The sequence below is a fragment of the Notolabrus celidotus genome, chromosome 23 (genome assembly GCF_009762535.1).
Source record: "Notolabrus celidotus isolate fNotCel1 chromosome 23, fNotCel1.pri, whole genome shotgun sequence".
In the NCBI taxonomy this organism is placed as follows: domain Eukaryota; kingdom Metazoa; phylum Chordata; class Actinopteri; order Labriformes; family Labridae; genus Notolabrus; species Notolabrus celidotus.
The window spans coordinates 9050274-9070203 of record NC_048294.1 but is presented as its reverse complement, the minus strand read 5'-3'; the positions used below and the strand labels follow the sequence as shown (position 1 = coordinate 9070203).

The 19930-nt window shown below is 41.4% G+C and overlaps 1 protein-coding gene and 1 non-coding gene across 2 annotated transcripts in view; one reads left to right on the top strand and one right to left on the bottom strand.

Moving 5' to 3' along the window:
- The window catches only part of chd3 (chromodomain helicase DNA binding protein 3), a 38034-nt gene extending 25276 nt beyond the window's left edge, over window positions 1-12758 (bottom strand). The window contains 11 exon segments of the mRNA XM_034676848.1: window positions 320-543; window positions 701-904; window positions 990-1265; window positions 3850-4049; window positions 4262-4391; window positions 4509-4642; window positions 6611-6849; window positions 8418-8545; window positions 8629-8817; window positions 8904-9031; window positions 12282-12758. Of these exon segments, the coding sequence (XP_034532739.1) occupies window positions 320-543; window positions 701-904; window positions 990-1265; window positions 3850-4049; window positions 4262-4391; window positions 4509-4642; window positions 6611-6849; window positions 8418-8545; window positions 8629-8817; window positions 8904-9031; window positions 12282-12444 (2015 nt within the window). The 5' untranslated portion in view covers window positions 12445-12758.
- Window positions 12759-18926: 6168 nt separating this feature from the next.
- On the top strand, window positions 18927-19000 carry trnan-guu. Its single transcript has one exon. It is a non-coding gene; the product is annotated as a tRNA-Asn (tRNA).
- The last annotated feature ends 930 nt before the right edge of the window (window positions 19001-19930 follow it).

Here is a 19930-nt window from a genome sequence, read left to right as displayed (position 1 = left end):
GTAAGTAAGTAAGTAAGTAAGTAAGGACGTAAGTAAGTAAGGAAGGAAGTAAGTAAGTAAGGAAGTAAGTAAGTAAGCAAGAAAGTCAGTAAGTAAGCAAGCAAGTTAGTAAGGATGTAAGTAAGGATATAAGTCTGTTAATAAGTAAGTAAGTAAGTAAGTAAGTAAGTAAGTAAGTAAGAAAGTAAGTAAGTAAGAAAGTAGGTCATAGCATGTTTGTTTTGCTTGGACCATAATTTTTACTTTAACAGACTAGAAAGGTGTGATTATTAGGTTTTCCTAACATTTAATAATATTTTACATTACAAGAAGTGTTCACCTGTGATTGATGATGCGGTGGATCATCATCCACTCGGGCTTGATGCCGTATCTGTAATACTTGTCATCCATGATGGCGTACTCGGGGTCCTTGGCCCTCCTCTTCTCACTCTTCCCCACCCCGTTTTCGTCCTCATTACCCGAGCCATAGTCCAGGCTGGGCGGCTCGTCCATGTCCGTCTTCCTCTGGTAGTTTCTGTACATCACTGAGTGGAAAATCTCCAGCTGAGGAGAAGAAGACGGAGGGAGAATTAGAGGACTAAGGATCAGGATTTCTCAACATTTTTAGCTTGTGATCCAGAATAATAACTTAAACAAAGTCCAAAGAGGACCAAGTTATGTAAGCATGTGAGGCTTGGATGAGTTATCATTACTCTTGTACCTGCAGCTCAGTGATCCAGGTGCAGTGCCAGTACGACTGCCCAGCTAGCTTGACAAAGAACTCCCTCTCAGCTCTGCCCTTCATTGGAGGCGGTGGAGGAGCATCAGGTGGGGCGTCGGGCGCTGGGGGAACGGGAATAGGAGGTGGTGGCTCACCCCATCGCCAATGGAGGATCTTCTGAACACGGCCTTTGATTTGTGGACACTAAAGAAGGGCATAATCATGCTAAGTCATTGCTAAGGAGAGTAGAAAAAAGCCAAGAATCCAACATAAACAGCAAGTGTCTCACCGTGCATCGCGGACACAGCCACTCTCCGTTGGGGATCTCGGGCAGCGGCGGGTTCAGACAGTGGATGTGGTACGAGGATGTGCAGGTGTCGCAGCACAGCAGCTCCCCTCCGTCTTTACACACCCGGCAGAACTCCATGTGGTCGTCATCCTCCTCCTCTGCTCCTGCGCCGCTGGGAACCCCCATGCTGACCTCTGATATCACTCTGTCCTCACTGTCCTCCTCGAAATCCTCAAAGTCCTCGTCTTTCGCCTCCCACTGGATTCCCTCCTTTTCCTGGGTAAACGATGGAGGGAAAGTGTTAGGATAACTCTTGTTTTGGTGGAGGAATTATACTGATGTCTGTGCATGTCTGGCATATGTATCTGTATCCTCATCACCCTGTGTACCAGAGACTATTTATGAGTACAAACTTAATCTGGATATAACAGAATAACTTCATTATCTGATAAATACTGGCATTCCATGTGATGAGCAGACTAATTCCCCGGCTGATATTTGCCGATTAGAAGGACAAAGTTGTGGGAAATGAAATATGAAAGCTTGGCAGCTGAATGTGAGTCGACAAAGAAGCTTCTGTTGCAGTCTAACATGCCACTCGCGTACAGTGCTTACTCACGAGTCGCAGAAACATGCTTAATAATGATGACGAACGCTTGCATGTTGTGCACAAAGCTTGCAATCTTACTTGTGCTCTTAAAAGTTCTGCAAGAAGAGCTGAACAGTCAATCAAAAATATTTATAAAATGCAATGTGCCAGAAGGAATATCCAGACAACAAGAAGATCAACTGTGACAAAGCAGCCTTTTATGAAACACTGTAGTGCTGAAGAGAACGTGAGATCAAAATGTTGTTTTTCAGATGCAAGAACACATGACCGGGTATTCAATCCAGTAGCCATCAAATATCATTAAAATTCTAACTTCCAGTTAACCTGTTTTGATACAACAGCAACAAAAAATTAACTCTGGGCGCCAAAAGTTCTGTTACTTTCTTGTTTTCAAGTCCCTTTTTTGTGACCGAGGCAGAGCAGAGACACACAGCGTGCAGTGCGAAGAGCAGCTGCATTTGAACAGCTTGCTGCAAGTTTGTGAGGAGGTGTGTGTTTGTTCTGTTTTAGAGTGTAGTGGCAGTGAGACAATCAAAAATAACATCTAATTTTCCTGTTTCATCACTTTGTTTTCATTAGCAGCACTTGCTCACCCAACGCTGCTCTCTCTTTTTTGTTCGCAGCAGCTTTTGGCTTAAAATTTGACTTCAGACCAAGCGACAACCTCCGGCCGTGAGAATTGAAGCCAATGCGGAAGTGTTATAAACTGCAGTTCATCGAGTGTCCGCTTGAGGCTGGCTCCGGAAGTACCAGCAACCACATACACACCAATTCAGAAATGCGATCTTTACAGCAGAAATAAACATGTTTACAGCCTGGTACAAAAGACGAGTTTAGTCTGGATAGCTCATTTCTTGATCAGCACACACTGTACGGGGGTTGAAGAAGATATTAAGATTACGAGTCTTCCAATGAGAGACACAGCTGACTTGATTGACAGGCGGGAACACTGTAGCTGTTGGCTAGGAGGCTCAGCCTCTTTACGTCACACTAGCTCGACAGCAGTTAGTTCCCACATAGCAGATAGCTCTGGGCCAGATCTGGCGTCAAGCCGGCACAGCTGGCTGACTGCTGGCATGGCAAGTGGTATGTCAACCGGATGTGGGCCAGGTCTGGCAATGATGGCATTGTATATTTGATGGCATACCACATCTGGCCAAATTGTGGCTTGGTTTATGTGGCCCAGATCTGTCCATGCCGCATCTGGGCCGATTAAGGTTGAGCTTGTGATTAAGCTGGCCCATGTGTGGACCGTCTCTGGTAAACTATATCTGGGCCACTTACTTACTTACTTACTTTGTGGTATGTTGGCCGAGTCTAAGTTTATTGTGGGCCAGAATCAAAACGTGGGGTTGAATCAACATTTCAAATATGGCTCCTGCCGACAATTGGCCTCAAAACAGTGCTTCAGAAAAAGATGGGTGACGTCACAGATACTACGTCCATTATTTACACAGTCTATGCTTCAGACCTGTAGTTCTTTTTTCAAAGCTTTGGTTCTTTGAACACTATCGACTTTAGTTGGAGATGGTATCATTTTAGAGCACACAGTGCAAAAAAGTATAACAAATTGTGAAAACCCTGTATCACAGGAACACGATTTGAATATATTTTGCTTGTCGCAGCAAATTTTCATTAATAACAAGAATATATTTTGACCTTTTTTGAGGACAATTTGAAAATATTGTTCACAATAGCTACATAATCATTCAGAAGTATCCAATTAGTTGTGATGATTGAACTGTTTTCTGCTTTAATGTCCACATTATTAAATTCTCTTCCATTCAACTTTGGGAAAACAAGAACCCGAGACCCAGAGCAACTCATGGAGCAACACACACCCTGTAACAATTCTGGATGCCATTAGGATAAACCAAATAAACCATTATTCCAGGAAGTGCTGATACAGCTGACTAATCTCACTTGTTTCAGCAGAAAGGCAACGCACCGTATCATGGAAACATAAAATGAGCTCAGGCTTTTATTACTGAACAGATCTACACCCACAGCAGCCCTTCAGGTATCTGTCTTTGTGCTGTGTTTGTCTGACTGAGACTCCCTCTCCACTGAGATTTGTGATGCAACTACAAAAGCCGCTTTTCATCTGCTGCTCCAAGCAAATAAACACAAGACACTTTTAAACCATTTTTAACTCTGGCTTCACTTGAGCAGACGTGGAGATAGGCACGCGAATCAGGTCATACCTAGAAAGCAGAAACCGGGTGTGATTTTTTGATCGGTGGTACTCACGCAGTGCGGGCAGCTCCACTTGCCCTCGGGCGCTTTGTCCAGCTCGGGCTCGAGGCAGACGAGGTGGTAAGCACGGGGACACGTGTCGCAGAGGATGATCTCTCCGCCCTGCTGACACACCTCGCAGTAGTCCTGATGATCCGTCTCGTAGCCGTCGCCTTCCTCCTCACCTGGGGCTTGAGGTAGCGAGACAGAAGCATCTAAAACAGGTAGAAAAAAAGTATTTTTTATGTTATTCATTCACAGAAATCAGGTCAGACACAGATAAATAATATCAATTAGCCTAGATGGAAAGCTCTCAGTGCTGATATGTAACCCTACAACTAACAAGTACTTTCTGTGTTATTTCGAAAGTGAAAGTAAAGCTGACACAGGTCTTAATATACATGCATACAATCTAAAATGTGCTTACTTTTCTTCTTCTTCTTGGCCGGCCGTCCTCTTTTATTCTTCTTGACCCGTCCCGAGCTGTCAGAGCGAACCGAGGAGCTGTGAACGCTGGAGTCCTCCTGCTCTGATTCGTCTTCCTCCAGATCCTCGCTCTGACAGCGAGCGAAACAAAGGTGACGAGATGAACAACATAAACAAAGAGAAAAGGGGTTGGGCAGGCAAGAGAAATTGAGACAAAAATTGGGAGATGGCAGAAAATGTGTACTCACGGAGCAACTCTTCTTCCTCTTGGCTCCTATAGGTGACAGTTTGATACGAATGGGGGCCATCTTTTTAGCCTTAGCCAAAGCCTTTTTCTTGTCAGGGACTCGGGGACTTTTACTGCGCTTCTTATAACCAGGACCTGGACAGGTGATATATAAATGTGCAGTATTTAACATTAAAGGATGACAAAGCTGAAATAAAGAGGAACACATAAGATGTCTGTCACTTTAGCTGTCTGATATGGATACAGCTATCAGAAATGCCTCTAATATGGCCTAAAATTAAGTAATAGAGATTGGTGAGTGCACCAGTATATACACTGATAATGCACCACAATGTATTTACCCAAGAAAACAATACACTTGTTTCCTTTTCCCTACAGCGACAGCCTTCAGGAACTTTATCAGATGCTGCTAGCAAACTACCTCAGTGTGGTGCTAACAGAAAACTTAACGCTAGCCCAAATTAGCTAAACGTCGGCACACTGTGTTTTATTATCCCACACAAGTAATAAAGTATTAATTATCATTAAAAAATCCAAACTGAAAAAAGTTATTCATAGTCAATAGCTGAGTTGATGCTAATACTTCTTGGAAATGCCTCTGAAAGGGCCTGAATGAAGTAATGGGTGTTAGCGAACACACTAGCTAAAACACCAATAAAAATACAAAATTTTATCAGGCAAAAAAAAATAGTAAACTTTTTTTTTTTTCTTCATAACTACAGCCTACGTAGCTAAATGTTACATGCTACTAGCGACTTGTGTTTTAGAGGGTGGAAGAAGAATTATCAAATGTTGCTTCCAAACTAAAACAGCTAGCAAAAGCCTCAATATTAGCTAAAAGTGGCTTCTTGTTAACCTTCAATGTCCTCATTTTAAATCTGTATGTTTTTAATTATTACAGCTCTAGCATAGCTGTTTAAGTTTTAATGACAGTATCAATAAATAAAGAGTCTACACCTGGGTTGTCACCAATACTACGGTTAGCAATGCCTAAAATGAAGTAATGGGTCTTGTTTAGTACATCTGTACATACACTGATAAAAACTTTGATTAACTAGCCTACCTGAATGTTAATTTTGCCGTTATCTCCTTCAAAACACTTGCCTGAGAGGGAAATTGTCAAATGTTGCAAGCTAACCTACATTAGTGCGTTGCTAGCTAAAAACGTAATGTTAGCCAAAGAAAGCTAAATGTCAGTGTTTAAATCTGTATGTTCTTTGTGTTATATAGCCTTAAAATTACTTTTTTGTATAACTACATTTATACAAAATTAAAAATTAAATAAAGCAGTTTCTTTTTTTTTTGTGAAAAGGTAGCTACCGTTAGCTTAGCTTGTTTCTAGATTAGAAATCCTAAAGAGTGCTGAGCCAGGTCGTATACAAACTGTTGAAATTATAACACAACAATACGTAGTTTGGAGTACGTAGTTTACAGCTGTTAAAAATTATTATAGTATGTATATTTGTTCTCATTGCACCAGTATCAGAGGGGGACACTTAAAGGGATATTTCAGTTTTTTTGAAGTAGGGTGATATGAGTTATATTGCACTAGTACTCCTGCTAGCCACAATGAGTGCCGGTGAGCTCTTCCCCTTTAATGAGAAAATTCCCAGATGACCGGCAGGCAAGCTAGGCTACAATTTTCTGCAGACAGGGACACCTCTTTGGCGTATTTTTGCTAAAGTTGAGAAAATATGGTCCAGGCATTCATCACGGTGCAATTGCATGCACACGCGAAAGAGGTGTCCCCGTCCACAGAGAATTGTAGCCTAGCTTACCTGCCGGTCATCTGGGAATTTTCTCATTAAATGGGAAGAGCTCACCGGCACTCATTGTGGTTAGCAGGAACACTAGTGCAATGTAACTCATACGACCCCACTTCAAAAAAACTTAAATATTCCTCTAATTAAAGACCTTTCAAGAGCATGTAAATCACAGCAAACAAAAGCAGATGAAAAGTAATTAGCATGTGTTAGAAATTATTGCTGTTTGTTGGGTTTGTTTATAACTTCAACGTCCTGGCCTAGGGTCAGTTTTCATTGGAAACTACTTTATAATGGATCCAAGGAGAGCAAGATTACAAGTCTAAAGATATCTGCTGACCTTTCCCCTCTTTCGTCTTCGCCTTTCTTATTGGCGGCGGCTGTGGTGGTGGCTCAGGCGAAGCAGTCGCTGCGGAGACCTGCTCAGCGACAGCGATAGCAGCTGCTGCAGCTGCAGCGGCGACGGCAGCAGCGTTGCCTTTGAAGGGGTTGTTGGAGCTGAACTCCCTCCACTTGGCTCCCAGGATGGTCATCATCTTGGACATGGGGATCTTAGGGTTCTTCTTGGCTATCATCGGCCTGAGTGACAAAAAGCTGAGGTTGTTAAAATGCTTTGAAGGGAGGACACAAAGAAATCTGGATATCTATGAGGGTTGTTAAACACTCTTGTTTTATTCACACTGATTGTTAATTAGATTTATATAAACTAGCCAAAGGAACAGTTTGTATAATCCTCAGCACGGCTGAGCAGACTTTATTTATCCACTGCAGCTCTGTCTGCCAGTGGAGCGGAAACAGACAATTACTTCCCGACATCAACATGCAGCAGACATTATGGATTACTTAATGTTATCAGAGTCAGAGCAGGTATGAGTCAGACACAGGCCGAGGCTCAGGTTGCCACTGACAGCACTGTTGTTGGAGTACAGCAAACCAGCCGCGATGATAAAGATGCAGCTGCTGGAGGAGGACAGGAACAAGTAGTGCTCTTGTTCTGAATCTATGACACCTGTACCTGGGGTTTCACAAAGGACTGTTATTGTTGAATTGAGCTGCCATTGTTGGAGGAGGCTGGTCTGGGTGACTACTGGTCACTCAGAGGAAGAGCCTGAATGATATATGATTATAAAAGTGATACAGCAAGCTAACTGGTTGTTGTACTGTGGCTGATAAAGCTTTACTTTAAATGTGTTTGTTTATGGGAGACAGAGAGTGGGGAAAGACATGTGGTAAAAGGCTGGGATCGAGCCTGGGCTGCCCGCTATGAGGAAAATAGCCTCTGTACATGGGGCGCAACTCAACCACAAGGCTTTTTTCATTTCATTGTGTGCAAGTTTATCGTCCAGTCCCCCAGAATCTGAAGGTGCTGTTTTACTTTGTTGTGCAAGTTGCAATGTTTCATGTAAAATACAGTACATGCATTTGCAGTCAGTTAAATTGAATTCTGTTGACTGTGACGTGAGTTCAGTTTGATAGGTGTTTAACAATCTGCCTGTGTGATAATCCCATTTTGAAGCACTAGAATTAATTTAATCTTGCTAGATAAAACAGATGCTGATGTTTTCCCACAGCTACATAATTTTCAATAACAAACCGATAGTTGTAATATACAGTATGTTATCGAAATAATCAGCATTCTAATAAAAATGTTAAAATCACTGAAAATATCAAATTTTTGACTTCAGTATTGAAATAACATTAATCTGAAGCTGTCCAGTGATTCCTTACTCGGCAGATACTGCATTCATTTTATACTGAAAAAAATTATTGAATTTTTTTTTAACATTTATATAAAATTTCAAAGCCTTTCCTAAGGCATCCCATAATTTTTTTTGCTCTTTGGTTTGCAAAAAAACAGGGGTGGGGGGTTGGGGGGTTAATCTTGGCTTGTATTGAAAAACATGAGCATCCATGATATAATTGGGATAAATACCAATATCGGCTACTACTATTGGCCAGCTAATATAACTGATAGAAAAATACCAATTTGCATTTTTAAAGAACAGATAAAATCACTTTGATTTATAATTTTAGGACTGCAGCAGGTTAGATCTCACACAATGTGGCTATAACTTCATCATAGTGCAAATAACCCTCCAAGCAAACTCAAAGAAAGCGGTATAAAAGTCAATTTTGCAGCTCCTCACCTCATGAACTGGCTGAAGGCTTTGTAGTTGGTGAGTTCCCTGTAGTCCTCCTCTGTGAAGGTATGATCAACATCCTCCAGACCCCACTCCTTGGCCAGCTGGGCCGAGGTCTTCTGTTCGATCGGTTGCTGCCATGAAACCAGCGATCAGTGCAGGAAGATAACAGATCAAACAGAACGAAGCTTATCAAAGATGATTAAGTTGTATTTACCTTTGTTGTTTCCTCCTGACTGCTGTCTCGGTCTCCGTCATCTTTTTTCTTCTTCTTGGTTTTCTTCTCCTTCCTCTCTTTATGCTTCTTCTTCTTCTTTTTCTCTCCAGAGCCATAGTCGCTGGCTACACTGTCTGAGTTCTCGCCGAAGTCTCTCTCTCTGTCTGAGTCCCTCTCTACATCACTGTCCTGGAGATAAGAGAAGTGAGAGACACTTGAAAATAACAGAGTATTGATATCTTCAAACACAAAGCATGACAGTTTAACAAACTTACAATCTTCTTTCGTTTCTTTGCTTTGACTGGTTTCCCTTCTTTGTCTTTCTTCTTTGTGTCCTTCTTCTTCTTCGGTCGCCCTTTCTTCCGAACCGGGACCTCTCTGTCTGATAACTCCGGCTCTTCCTCTGGGAGAGAGAAACGCAGAGAGGAGACGGAGGTTGAAGAAAGCAAAGAAGAAAGATCAGATTGGCGATAATCTTCTCAAATGCTTCCCCAACACCCTGCGATAATCCCCAGTGAACATAATTACACACAACAAAAGCTGCGTGATAGCCACTGTGGCTTCTGCGACCTCTGACCTCTTCTGAATTGTGACACACGCTAAATTAGATACAGTTTGTCAGAGGGCTGTAAGTAGATTTGACAGCCGGTTTTCCATAGAACAGAGATAATTGGTTTATAGTGGGGGAAAAGTGTGACCAGGAAATATCCATACATCCTTTGAAGAAGAGGCTGAATAAAAAAAATCTATGGTTACACTTTGAAAAACTTTTGATTTAAGAAAAACACAAGAAGAAATAGAAATAGTTTAAACCTTTACTCCTGTATCATATCATAGTAAAGTCTTACACACAGTGTGTCCAAAATAACTGACTCTCTCTGCTTGCAGGGAGAAGATGATGTGAAAATATCAGGCCAGTTATTCCCCCATGGTGCCTGTGCAATATCACAACCACAAGAAAAGCAATTTAACCTGTAACCTGACCTGGCTTTGGAGTATTAAAGAGATTCAGCAGCAGCTCTCTGCTTCAAAGTGCAAACTGCAGCAGAGCATCAAAGCAGAGCAGAAATATGGACTGCGGTTTCCTCCACGCAACCATCCTGTTTGAAAGACTTAAAGGTGTGATGTTTGCGAACGAGTCGGCCTTTTGAACGGCTCTTTTAAGTGAACGATGAGAACCGATTCGCAGTTGCGAGCCGTTCATTTGGGAGCTGTTTTTATCAGCAGATTGCCCACGCTGCCTTCACGTGTCACCTGCGTGCCCCATGAGTCTTTTGTTCACACTTATTGTCTACACTTTGTTATTGTTTACAGTGTTTACAGTGTTTTGATGTGGATTTGAGTCAAGGAGCTGAGCTCCTGTTTGTAAAGTAGTTCAGGTGTAGAGACACCAGGTGGGGTAGTACAATTTTGCATTCACATTTTTATAATGTCCTAATTTTTATTCTAGTTGTATTTATATTTTTTATATTCATATATATTTATTCTTATTTATTATTTTTATATCTTTTTCTGTATTTTTAAAATATTATTGTATGGAAAATGTTACAGTAAAGTTGTTTTGCATGGAAGTTATCTGTAGCCTGCGTAGTTTTTATAGTGCCACAAAGTTTTTTTAGGTGAGGGAAAATTCAAAATAGTGATCTCACTGTTAAAGCATGACCATATGGCACCATCTTATGGAATGTTTACAATGCCAAATTAAATTATAATCAATATTTCATAGTAATTCCCGCTAGTATATATGTATATGTATATGTATATATATATTGGTGGGATGTGTAAGTTTGAATTATTCTGATCCAAATATTACCTTATAACTGCTACCAGTAACTGTTTCCTTGATAAAAACGAGTTTCCCCTGGTTGACTTCTAAAAAATAACTATAACAATGAGCCAAAGAGCCAATCTTTTGAACGGCTCTTTGAAAGGAACGACTCTTCAATATCCGGTTCCCTTCAAAGAGCCAAAATCCCATATCTAGAAAGACTGCAATTTCTCTGATTTTATTGTCTGCCTGCCTTTGTTGTTGAGCACTAACCCACCAGCAGCACGCAGCAGAAGCAGCAGCAGCAGCAGCAACACAGCCCCCCAACACCTCCTCTTCCTCCACCACCTCCTCTTCGCTCCCACCCCCGTCCAGTAAAACAACCCGCTCCCCGCGTGTCTGTGCAGCGAGCATCCGCCGAAGACGCGCCGGGGGCGGCGGCAGCACGCACGCAGGGCTCGGTGATTCAGAGGCCGCCAGCTTAGCGGGACGGTGCGGTGAACTGGAACGACTTTCTCTGCTGCGGTGCTATTCCCACGCCGGGACCTCGACCACCACGGCGGCTGGAGGTCGTCAGGGGGTTAAATAAAAGGTCCTCCAGTGAATTAAACCGGAGTGTAATTTATCTGTCTGGCACCGGCATGGCGGCGGGTCCAGAGTACAGCTAATTAAGCCTACAGACAATGGATGATAACTGTACTGTACGCATAGAAAATCACCCCTGAGTCTCCTTTATTTTTGCATTTTCTCATATTTACACGAGTAATGTGTCTTTTAAGTTGTTCTGCTACATCTGCAATGCATCTAAACCACATTATTACAAGTTCTTCTAATGAACTTCCACCATAAGGCTGCCGCACTGCCTTTTTTTTTTAAACTTCTACCAACCCCTACTTTCTGCTACAGCTTCACTGTCACAGAAACTTCCAGAATGACATCCAGTCAGTCACATTTAGACAAAATCAATACTGCAGACGAAGCAGCTGCTGCAGCATGAAACTGCTTTGTTGTGTAAAATATTTTTAAATATGTTTAAGAATGAGTTAGCTAATTGAAATGGAGAGTCACACCTTCCTGGCCTGAAAGTGAGCATGCAGCAGCAGCAGCAGTGTCCTATTTTGACCTGTCATGGAGACAATGAGGGGTAGCAGGGGGGCAACTTTCTGTCTCACGCCGCGCGGTTTCACACCAGCTTTCATGTCTGCACAGCAAAAACGCAGCATCTCCTCCCATGATGGGTATCAAATACATGTAGCCTCCGGCCAAGCGGAGTCCATGTTTGTGCCCGCCGTGAGCTTTGTACCCTTCAGGGCGACCTTATTACCTCGCAGACCGAGCTCATTTGCATGTCATGACATGTCCGTGAGCTGTCAACGGAGATTTAAGGGACAACTTTTTGATGGTTGATGGTGGGGAACGCCAAAAAAAGCAACCGTGGCAAGTTGGTGTAAACTTTGTTGGGATGTGCAGGAGGTGAGGAGGAAGTGGAGGGAGAGAAAAATGAGGCGTAACAACACAGAAGAACACATTTTTTGTCCGGTTGTGATTTTTGTTGTTGCAGTTTGTTGCAAAGTGTTTGTTTTGGAAGCGCGCGTCGTCTTTTACGCGGCACGTATGGCATCCTATATGGGATCATATAACGGGGATATAGTGGTTTTAGGAGCTGAAATATTTGCTTGTTCGTCTCAAATCTCGACTATAAGTGTGTTTCTGATATTTACGCGCACTCGACTCCTCGCTGCTGTCTACTGTACGCGGACAGGCAGACATGGGGTACACTCTGCGGCTACTTCGAACGACCCATTTCTCCACATTTTTAGTGCTAGTAAGTGTTTTTATCCCGTGTGCGCGCTCCCGACCTGTCCGCCAGTTTTCTTTACTGTACCTGGCGCGGCTGGTGTTGCAGTTTCCCGAGGCGCCGCCGGCGAGTTTATGTCGCTTGCGTTCTCGTCTAGGTCTCCGTCGTCGTCTTCTTCATCAAAATCTCCTCCCTCGGAATTAACCACCATGCCCTCGTCTTCCTCACAGGACCGGAGAGGAGAGGACATTATATTCCTGTCATTGGGTTCCCGTCCTTGTATGCAAAAAAGCGTATTCTTGCTCGAATGTGTGATATTTATTTAATATTCAAATCGGCACAGAAAAAAGTGGGGGGCGTTTTGAAATATTTTACACTAGGCAGAGCAACAAAGATGGCCGCCCTCTTATATTTATTTTTTAACAACCCCCCCAATAAGAAAAAATCCCCTTACATAAAAAATGGCTGACTATATTATTTCAGAACGCACCCCCCTCCTCCTTTCTCTATCTCTCTCCGTCTCTCTTTCTCCCTCTGCGCGCCCCCTCCCTCCTTAAAAACGTACACATTGTTACAAGAAAAAAGGGGTGTGTGGCTGCATGTAAGTTACATTGTTAGTTGTTTGTTTTTTTTCTGTCTGCCCCCCTCCCTCCCTCTCTTTTTTAGCTCCCTCTCTTTCTCTCTCTCTCTCTTTCTCTCTCTCTCTCTCTCTCTCCAAGTCCGGATCAGTCACGAATCCGACAGACTTGCCTGGTGTCACTGTCACTTGCAAGATCACACGCGACAACTCTCGCTTTCTGCATTGCAGAGCCCGACACAAATCTATCAAATATGGCCACCTTAGATTCTCCGGAGCCCCCACCGTTGTATAAAAAAGTATTTTGGAGCAGCAGGGTTGTGTGTGTGAGTGTGTGTGTGCATGTGCGTGTGTATGTGTGTGTGTATGAGTGCTGGGGAGGGATTGAGAGAGGGGGGTTGGGAAAATCTGCCGCAGCCATGCCCAGACTTACATCAGATTGTATTGCTTAAAAATTAACTACTTGTGGTGGGGATGAAAACAATTCAGAATATGTAAACTGCACCCCCCTCTCTTCAAACCACCACATTAAACCGCTTAAAGTGCACAACTCGTCTCCGTGAGTGAGGTTAAAACACAAACACAAGCATTTTGTGCACACTTACTGTAAAATCTGAAGCTGCAGGCTGTGTCAGCTGGATGGCAGTAAGGCCATGGGAGTCCCGAGATCCACATCCAGCCCTGAGTGGCTGCTCGGAGCACTCTCTGTTTTGACAAAAGGAATTTTGATTTGCTGCTCATATTTGAACCTTGGTTAAAGCTGAAACAGGGGTCAGAGCAACTGTGGTGGATAAAATAGGAAAAAATAGCTGTATTTGGATGAACTTTATGCAAGAGGGAGCAATTTTCAACCAACATTATTGATCTTTTTTTCCAAAAATTTGAAAATAGGGCAATGCAAAAATGTACAGAAGCCCAAGCAGACATGCAGCTATAGATTTTCATGTGACAACAGTTAACTTTTTAAAAATATCTCAACTTAGTCAGATGATCATAACTCCAAGTTGCAAAAGCACAAAGCAGACACCGAAACAGTCTTATCTTACCTTATCTTATTAGTGTGGACAATGACAGTGTGCCATGCCGTGGTCCGGTCTATCACATTGAACACATTTCACTTGAAAGTTTCCTGTGAAAAAATGAGCTTTTGTTATCTTGAGATATTGAGGTAAAAAGAGAAACAAGGTTTGTTATCCTGCAAACATGAGAAATTTAAGTTGTAATCTTGAGGAATCAACTGAAATAAACTTCAAATCATGGGAAAGGTGTCTGAACATGCAGTTTTTTAATGTCTCATATGACTTGTAATATGTAAAAGGCCTTTAACTCCATCAATCACATGAACATCTTGGTCACAGTTGACAATAAGTGCCTCAGTTCACCACATTCTTGAACTTTAAAACAGTTTGATGAAAACAAAAAGTAACAGACGGATCACTTTCCAGCTGATCCTGAAGTTTTAAACAACTTTCAAACAAAAAAACTGAGAGACGATGTTTGATCCCTTCGATAGCTGAGTGGAACTAAATGGAAGGGTCAACAGGTGTTTTTTTCACGTGAGAAAATCTGTCTTGTCCTCCATGAGAGAGCAGACTGTTGTTAAATGTCTTTACACTAGATCTCCATTATTACTAACTGAAATTTGACAGTTTTTAAAAAATAACTTTTATGTTAAAGCTCAGCTGTGCAATAAGTGCATTGTTGAGGGCAACAACACAGTAAAGGTCAGAGGTCAACAGCTCCTTATCCTTGTTCAAAGCCCTTGGCATGTCGCTCATAACTCTGCTGTGCTAACAGGTGCAGCCAGAGTCCTTGGAAAGATATAACAAGAGGAACAAACTCAGTATCCATCTATTCAAAAAGTTAACTCTACACATGTTTAATTTAATTCAAAAATGTGTCTGTAGAATACCAAGAAAGGCCACACTTCAAATACTCCTTCACTAGAGCTTAATTTATCTGATGAGCCACGTTATCTCAAGATAACAAGAAATCAAAAGATTGTTTCAGAGATAAGGAGGGCCATGTTAGAAGATAGTCTTAACATCTGTAGCAACTGGTTTAACCTGAAAACAATGATAGAAGGAGCACTCAATATTAATGAATGTAAAGGAATGGATTTTAGGGCCTATGTCCACTGACTCTATTTTTTGGACTAGCAGATTTCAGAGGTCTTCTCATAAGCCCTTACTGCTGGTAGCCCATAAGATGTCCTGAGGCACTTCCACTTCTCTTAGCAGTGACCATTAGTTTGTTTTATAATGCTCTGTTGTATGCTTCATATTTATTCAATTAAATGCAGAAATTCGAGAAACAAGTTTTAAAGAGAGTCCTAGCATTAGCAGCAGCTCTAAACCTGGAAACTGTAGACCTAAAAAAACAACAACTGTGTTTCTGTAGTTTCTCTCTTACAGACCACCATAGTTGTGGAGAAAGCTGATATCAGAAGCCCCGCCTCTTTGATTTTGATTGGTAGACGGTGGGAAAGTGACAGTGACAAAAGTTGAACTGTTTTTAAGCAAGCGGCAACCTCCGGTCTAAAAATATGAGTCCAATGCAGAAGTGCTAAAAACTGCAGTTCATTGAGGATCCGCTTGAGGCTGGCTCCGGAAGTACCGGAAACCACATACACACCAATTCAAAAAAGCGGATCTTTACAGCAGAAATAAACATGTTTACAGCCTGGTACAAAAGACGAGTTTAGTCTGGATAGCTCATGTCTCAATCGGCACACACTGTAGGGAGGGTGAATTTTTTTCTAACGCTGCAATTTCAAAGATATTTAGATTACGAGTCTTCCAATGAGAGGCACAGCTGACTTGATTGACAGGCGGGAACACTGTAGCTGTTAGATAGGAGGCTCAAAGCCCGCCTCTTTACGTCACAATCGCTTGACAGCAGCAACATGGCTGCCGCCGCCGATTGTCCTCAAAACAGCGCTTCAGAAACAGTCTATGATTTTAACTTGTGGGGTGAGCACAGCAACAAAAGACCGCTGACCCTAAGGGCATTTTTGCATTTAGGACCAGAGTGCTGTGAAACACTGAACTGGGTTGTATAGAGTTTAGGCATGCCAGCACAAAGAAACACAGTTAGTCGACACAGGCCCTTAATTAATGTCGTAGCAAAAAACCAACAGTGGCAGAAACACAGGTGGTATGAAAGGCCACTAAATCAAGCCTGACAATATACAAACTGGCACCTTAAATCCACGGCATGTAAATTTTGAGGATGTGCAAAATGACTTTGAAGTCATTTCATATTTAAGCTAGTTGAAAACGTGACTTTGGTGTGACATTATAGGAAGACCAAAATAATCTTCTATTCTATTCTGTAGGGAGTCCTTTTTTTCATCTTTTCAGTACTCTGTGTATGATACTGTACCAGCTGCTTCATCTCCATAACTGGTGAAAGTAAGCACCTCAGTTATCATTTCCCTCTGCTGCAACAGGTGTCTGAGCTGCTCTGGTTGTCTACAAACAAGAGGAGAGGAATCTGTTAGCGCCTGATCCAAGAGGGACACATCTGCCAAGAGAGAGAAGGCACAGAGTGGAGATGTGTGTGTGTCAGCGCAGGAAAGAGCATCTGAACCTACCAGATATCTGAGTGTGTGAAGTGTCTGTTCTCATGACTGTGCATCTGTCTGCGAAAAAAAACAACAACAACACAAGGGTTAAACTAGCCAGGCCTCTCTCTTGTACGCCGCAGGCCCTGACACACTGCACTACTCCGCTGTGACTACACCACCACCACCACCCCCCTTTGTGTCCGTTTGGCAGGGAGACATGAGAGGATGAGAGGGAAAAGCGCCTCCCCTGGGTGCTGCACTCCAGCTAACCCAGATTTTATGCAGTGTGACACACACAGAGAAGACACCGGCGCCTGTATTGCATTCAGAGCTGAGCTGTCTGAGTCCCGGGCAGCACAGAAAGAAGATAATGCTGAAATAATGTTGCAGCAGCAGCAGCAGCAGGGGGGGTTTGGAGGAGAGGTTAGCTTCGTACATCACAATGAAGCTTCTAAAGTGAAAGTATGACTTGTTCCTGCTGTGCTTAGCTTGCATTAGCTGTGTAATAGGTTCAAACCATGTTCAGTTCTGTGTTTGAAATACATTTAATGTACACTTATTGATCTATGAAGTCATGTAATCAGAAGGATACTGTATGGTGAGCAGGTTATTACAGCAGAGAAACCCCTTGAGGATGAAACCCCTTTCCCTCAGCATTTGGGTCCTGCTCACCCTCTCAGGTTTTGTTTAGTTTATTAGTGTATTTGAGAGGGACCATGCACAACACAGCTGCTGAGCCAGAGTTAGCTAAAGGACTTCATTTACATCTGTGATCCCTGGACAGGAAGATATGCAAAAACAACCCGCTCACTATACATTATCCTTTACTTGGAGTCTTTCTTTCTTTACTTGGAGCCTCCATCTCTGCAATCATAACACTTCCTTATACCTTAAAATGTCTATCCACTAAGAGAATAAATGATTAAAGGTGCAGAGATGTCGTCAACACTACTGACAATCATGTATTAGTAATCTGTCGTCACTCAGATTTTAATATTTTTGGTTCATAAATTTGTTTAAGAGTTGAAGAGTAATTTTTCCAGTGTAGTTAGTTCCAACATGAAGTCAATACTGAGTAAAGGATGAAGTCTTGTTTGTGTTTTCTCTACATATTCTCCACAAACTCTGTAACTAGTTTCTGGGAAATTACCCTGTCCTCCAAATAACAAGGTGGGTGGAGCCTCAGAGTGACGGACGCAAATACATTATGTCAGAAGAGAAAAATACAGAGGTAAAGTTGACTCACTTTTATGTGTTTTCCTGCATTACATTGAAGAATGCATCCATTCTCAATTCAGTTGTTACAGCAACCCAAACATAAGTACAATCAAGAAAGAAGTTTCAATAAAATAAAATAAGTAATAATAAAAATAGATAAATAAAGATAAAATACAATTTAGATATATACAATGTTACAAATGGATTTTAGATTAAATAGCAGTAATTACAGGCAGTATTAAAAATGTTTCAGTAGTGACAGGTTGACATGGTGTTATTATGGTTGGTAATGACAAATTAAGCAATAAATAAAAATAAATATGGGTATGTAATATGACCATGAGTTGTAGTTACAATAATAATGTAATATAACATAATATAATATGGCAAAGATAATTATAATACAGTATATTATGCATTATAATGCCAGCAGCAGAGCAGTCAAGAGAGTCAGTTCAGGATGAGATGATGGAGTGTGATAGACAATGCAGGGATGGTATGGATCTGTTCATGGGGGGGGGGTGTCAGTGGTCAGCGTGGTGCAGTCTGTGGCCTCCGTTACTGTTCAACAGTCTGATGGCGGTGGGCACAAAGGAGCGCCTGAAGCGTTCAGTCTTGCAGAGCTCCCCATCAGGTAGAGTCACTTCTTATGAACCAAATTATATTGCCAAATGAACAATGTGCAGTTTTATTTTTTTCATGTAAGTCAGAAGTTTCCATAAATCAAAATCTTTGTATGAAAAATTAAAACATCATTGAATGTAACTTTAATTTGTAGCATGGATTAATTTTGTTTAGTGTCACAGTGGTTGAAACACATTGCAGGTAAAATTTGGCACAAGCTTTCTTATCTGATAAAACTCAACATTAAGACAGACTCATGAATAAATTAGCCTTCAGTTTCAGCCACGTGACCAATGCTGGACCTCATTATTAAGGGATTCAATTGGCATCTTTGCTGATGGTTCAGTATGTCTCCATGTTAATATAAAATTGTACTATTGCGTTATTAATTAGCATTTTGAAGCATGTTTTACTGTCTACTTTCAACCATGCTTTCAACTCATAATAAAGCAGAAACTGTCGATGTAGTCCACCGGTCCCGCCCACTCTCTCTGTTTAACCAAAGATAGCGGACTAATGGACGCCACCACCGGGACAAACAACAACAAAACACTGAGTTTAAGACAACAAAGGACAATGCAGTGTGTCCAGTGACCACTATTCTTCACCTGGGAATGATAGAGCAACTTGTAAGTCCGTTGTAAAGTCTCTATAATGTAATATAGACACTTTATTGCAACTTTTAGGAGGAAATCACATGGAGGTGTGGTTTAACTTGGACCACGCCCCCAATGCAGCTATCACCGTCTCTGTGGCGCAATCGGTTAGCGCGTTCGGCTGTTAACCGAAAGGTTGGTGGTTCGAGCCCACCCAGGGACGAAGCGTTTTTCTTTTTCGACAGCCAAATAAAGACAATAATCACTAATTGAACTTTTACTGCAACACAGGTACGGTAGATTCAATTCTATTTAACTCACGACGCACCTTTGTCTCGTATTAACACATTCACAGCACAGATCACCTTGGTTTTATGTTATTTGAATTTAAAATGCAAAAAGAGGCACAAGAAGATACATTTGATATATTTCCATGAATTTTTTTCATCAGTAAAAAAAAGATCAGATTTGAAAAATGCACTTAAAAAAGGTAAAACCATCAAAATCCAAGCTTTAATTACTTAATATTAACACACACAACAATCAGGAACAAATGAACATGGAGCAAATGAAAATGTGTTGTGTTTTTGATTATATTTTAATGATTATTACATGTGTGGTCAGTCTATTCTTTCTTGGAGATGAGATAACATGATCGATTTGACAAAATATAAAAGAATAAAAATGAATTGATAAAAAAAAAGCACCCTTATTTAGAGGAATTAATTGTATTGGTCATACAAAATATATTAAAGTCTGTCTGCGAGTTACTAAGACTTTTTAAATCTTAACTTTAATGAAATAAGAAACTATAATGAGGGCAGTGCCTTGTCAGCTGAAATAAAGCTTGTGAATATGTGCCGGCTTTAGCAATTCATTCTTAATTTTCGTGATTCTCTACCGTCATTAGTGTCTGTTATTATGCTACTGATTTTGTTGTTTACTTGTTTTTATAATTGCATTATTAACCTTCAGTGGTGGACAGTAACAGAGTAAATTTACTTGAGAACTGTTCTTAAATACATTTTTTGAGTATCTGTACTTTACTTGAGTATTATTTTTTGGGGGAACTTATTTATTTTACTCCACTACATTCAGAAGACAATTATTGTATTTTTTTACTCCAAACATTTCTATCAGTGCTCTAGTTACT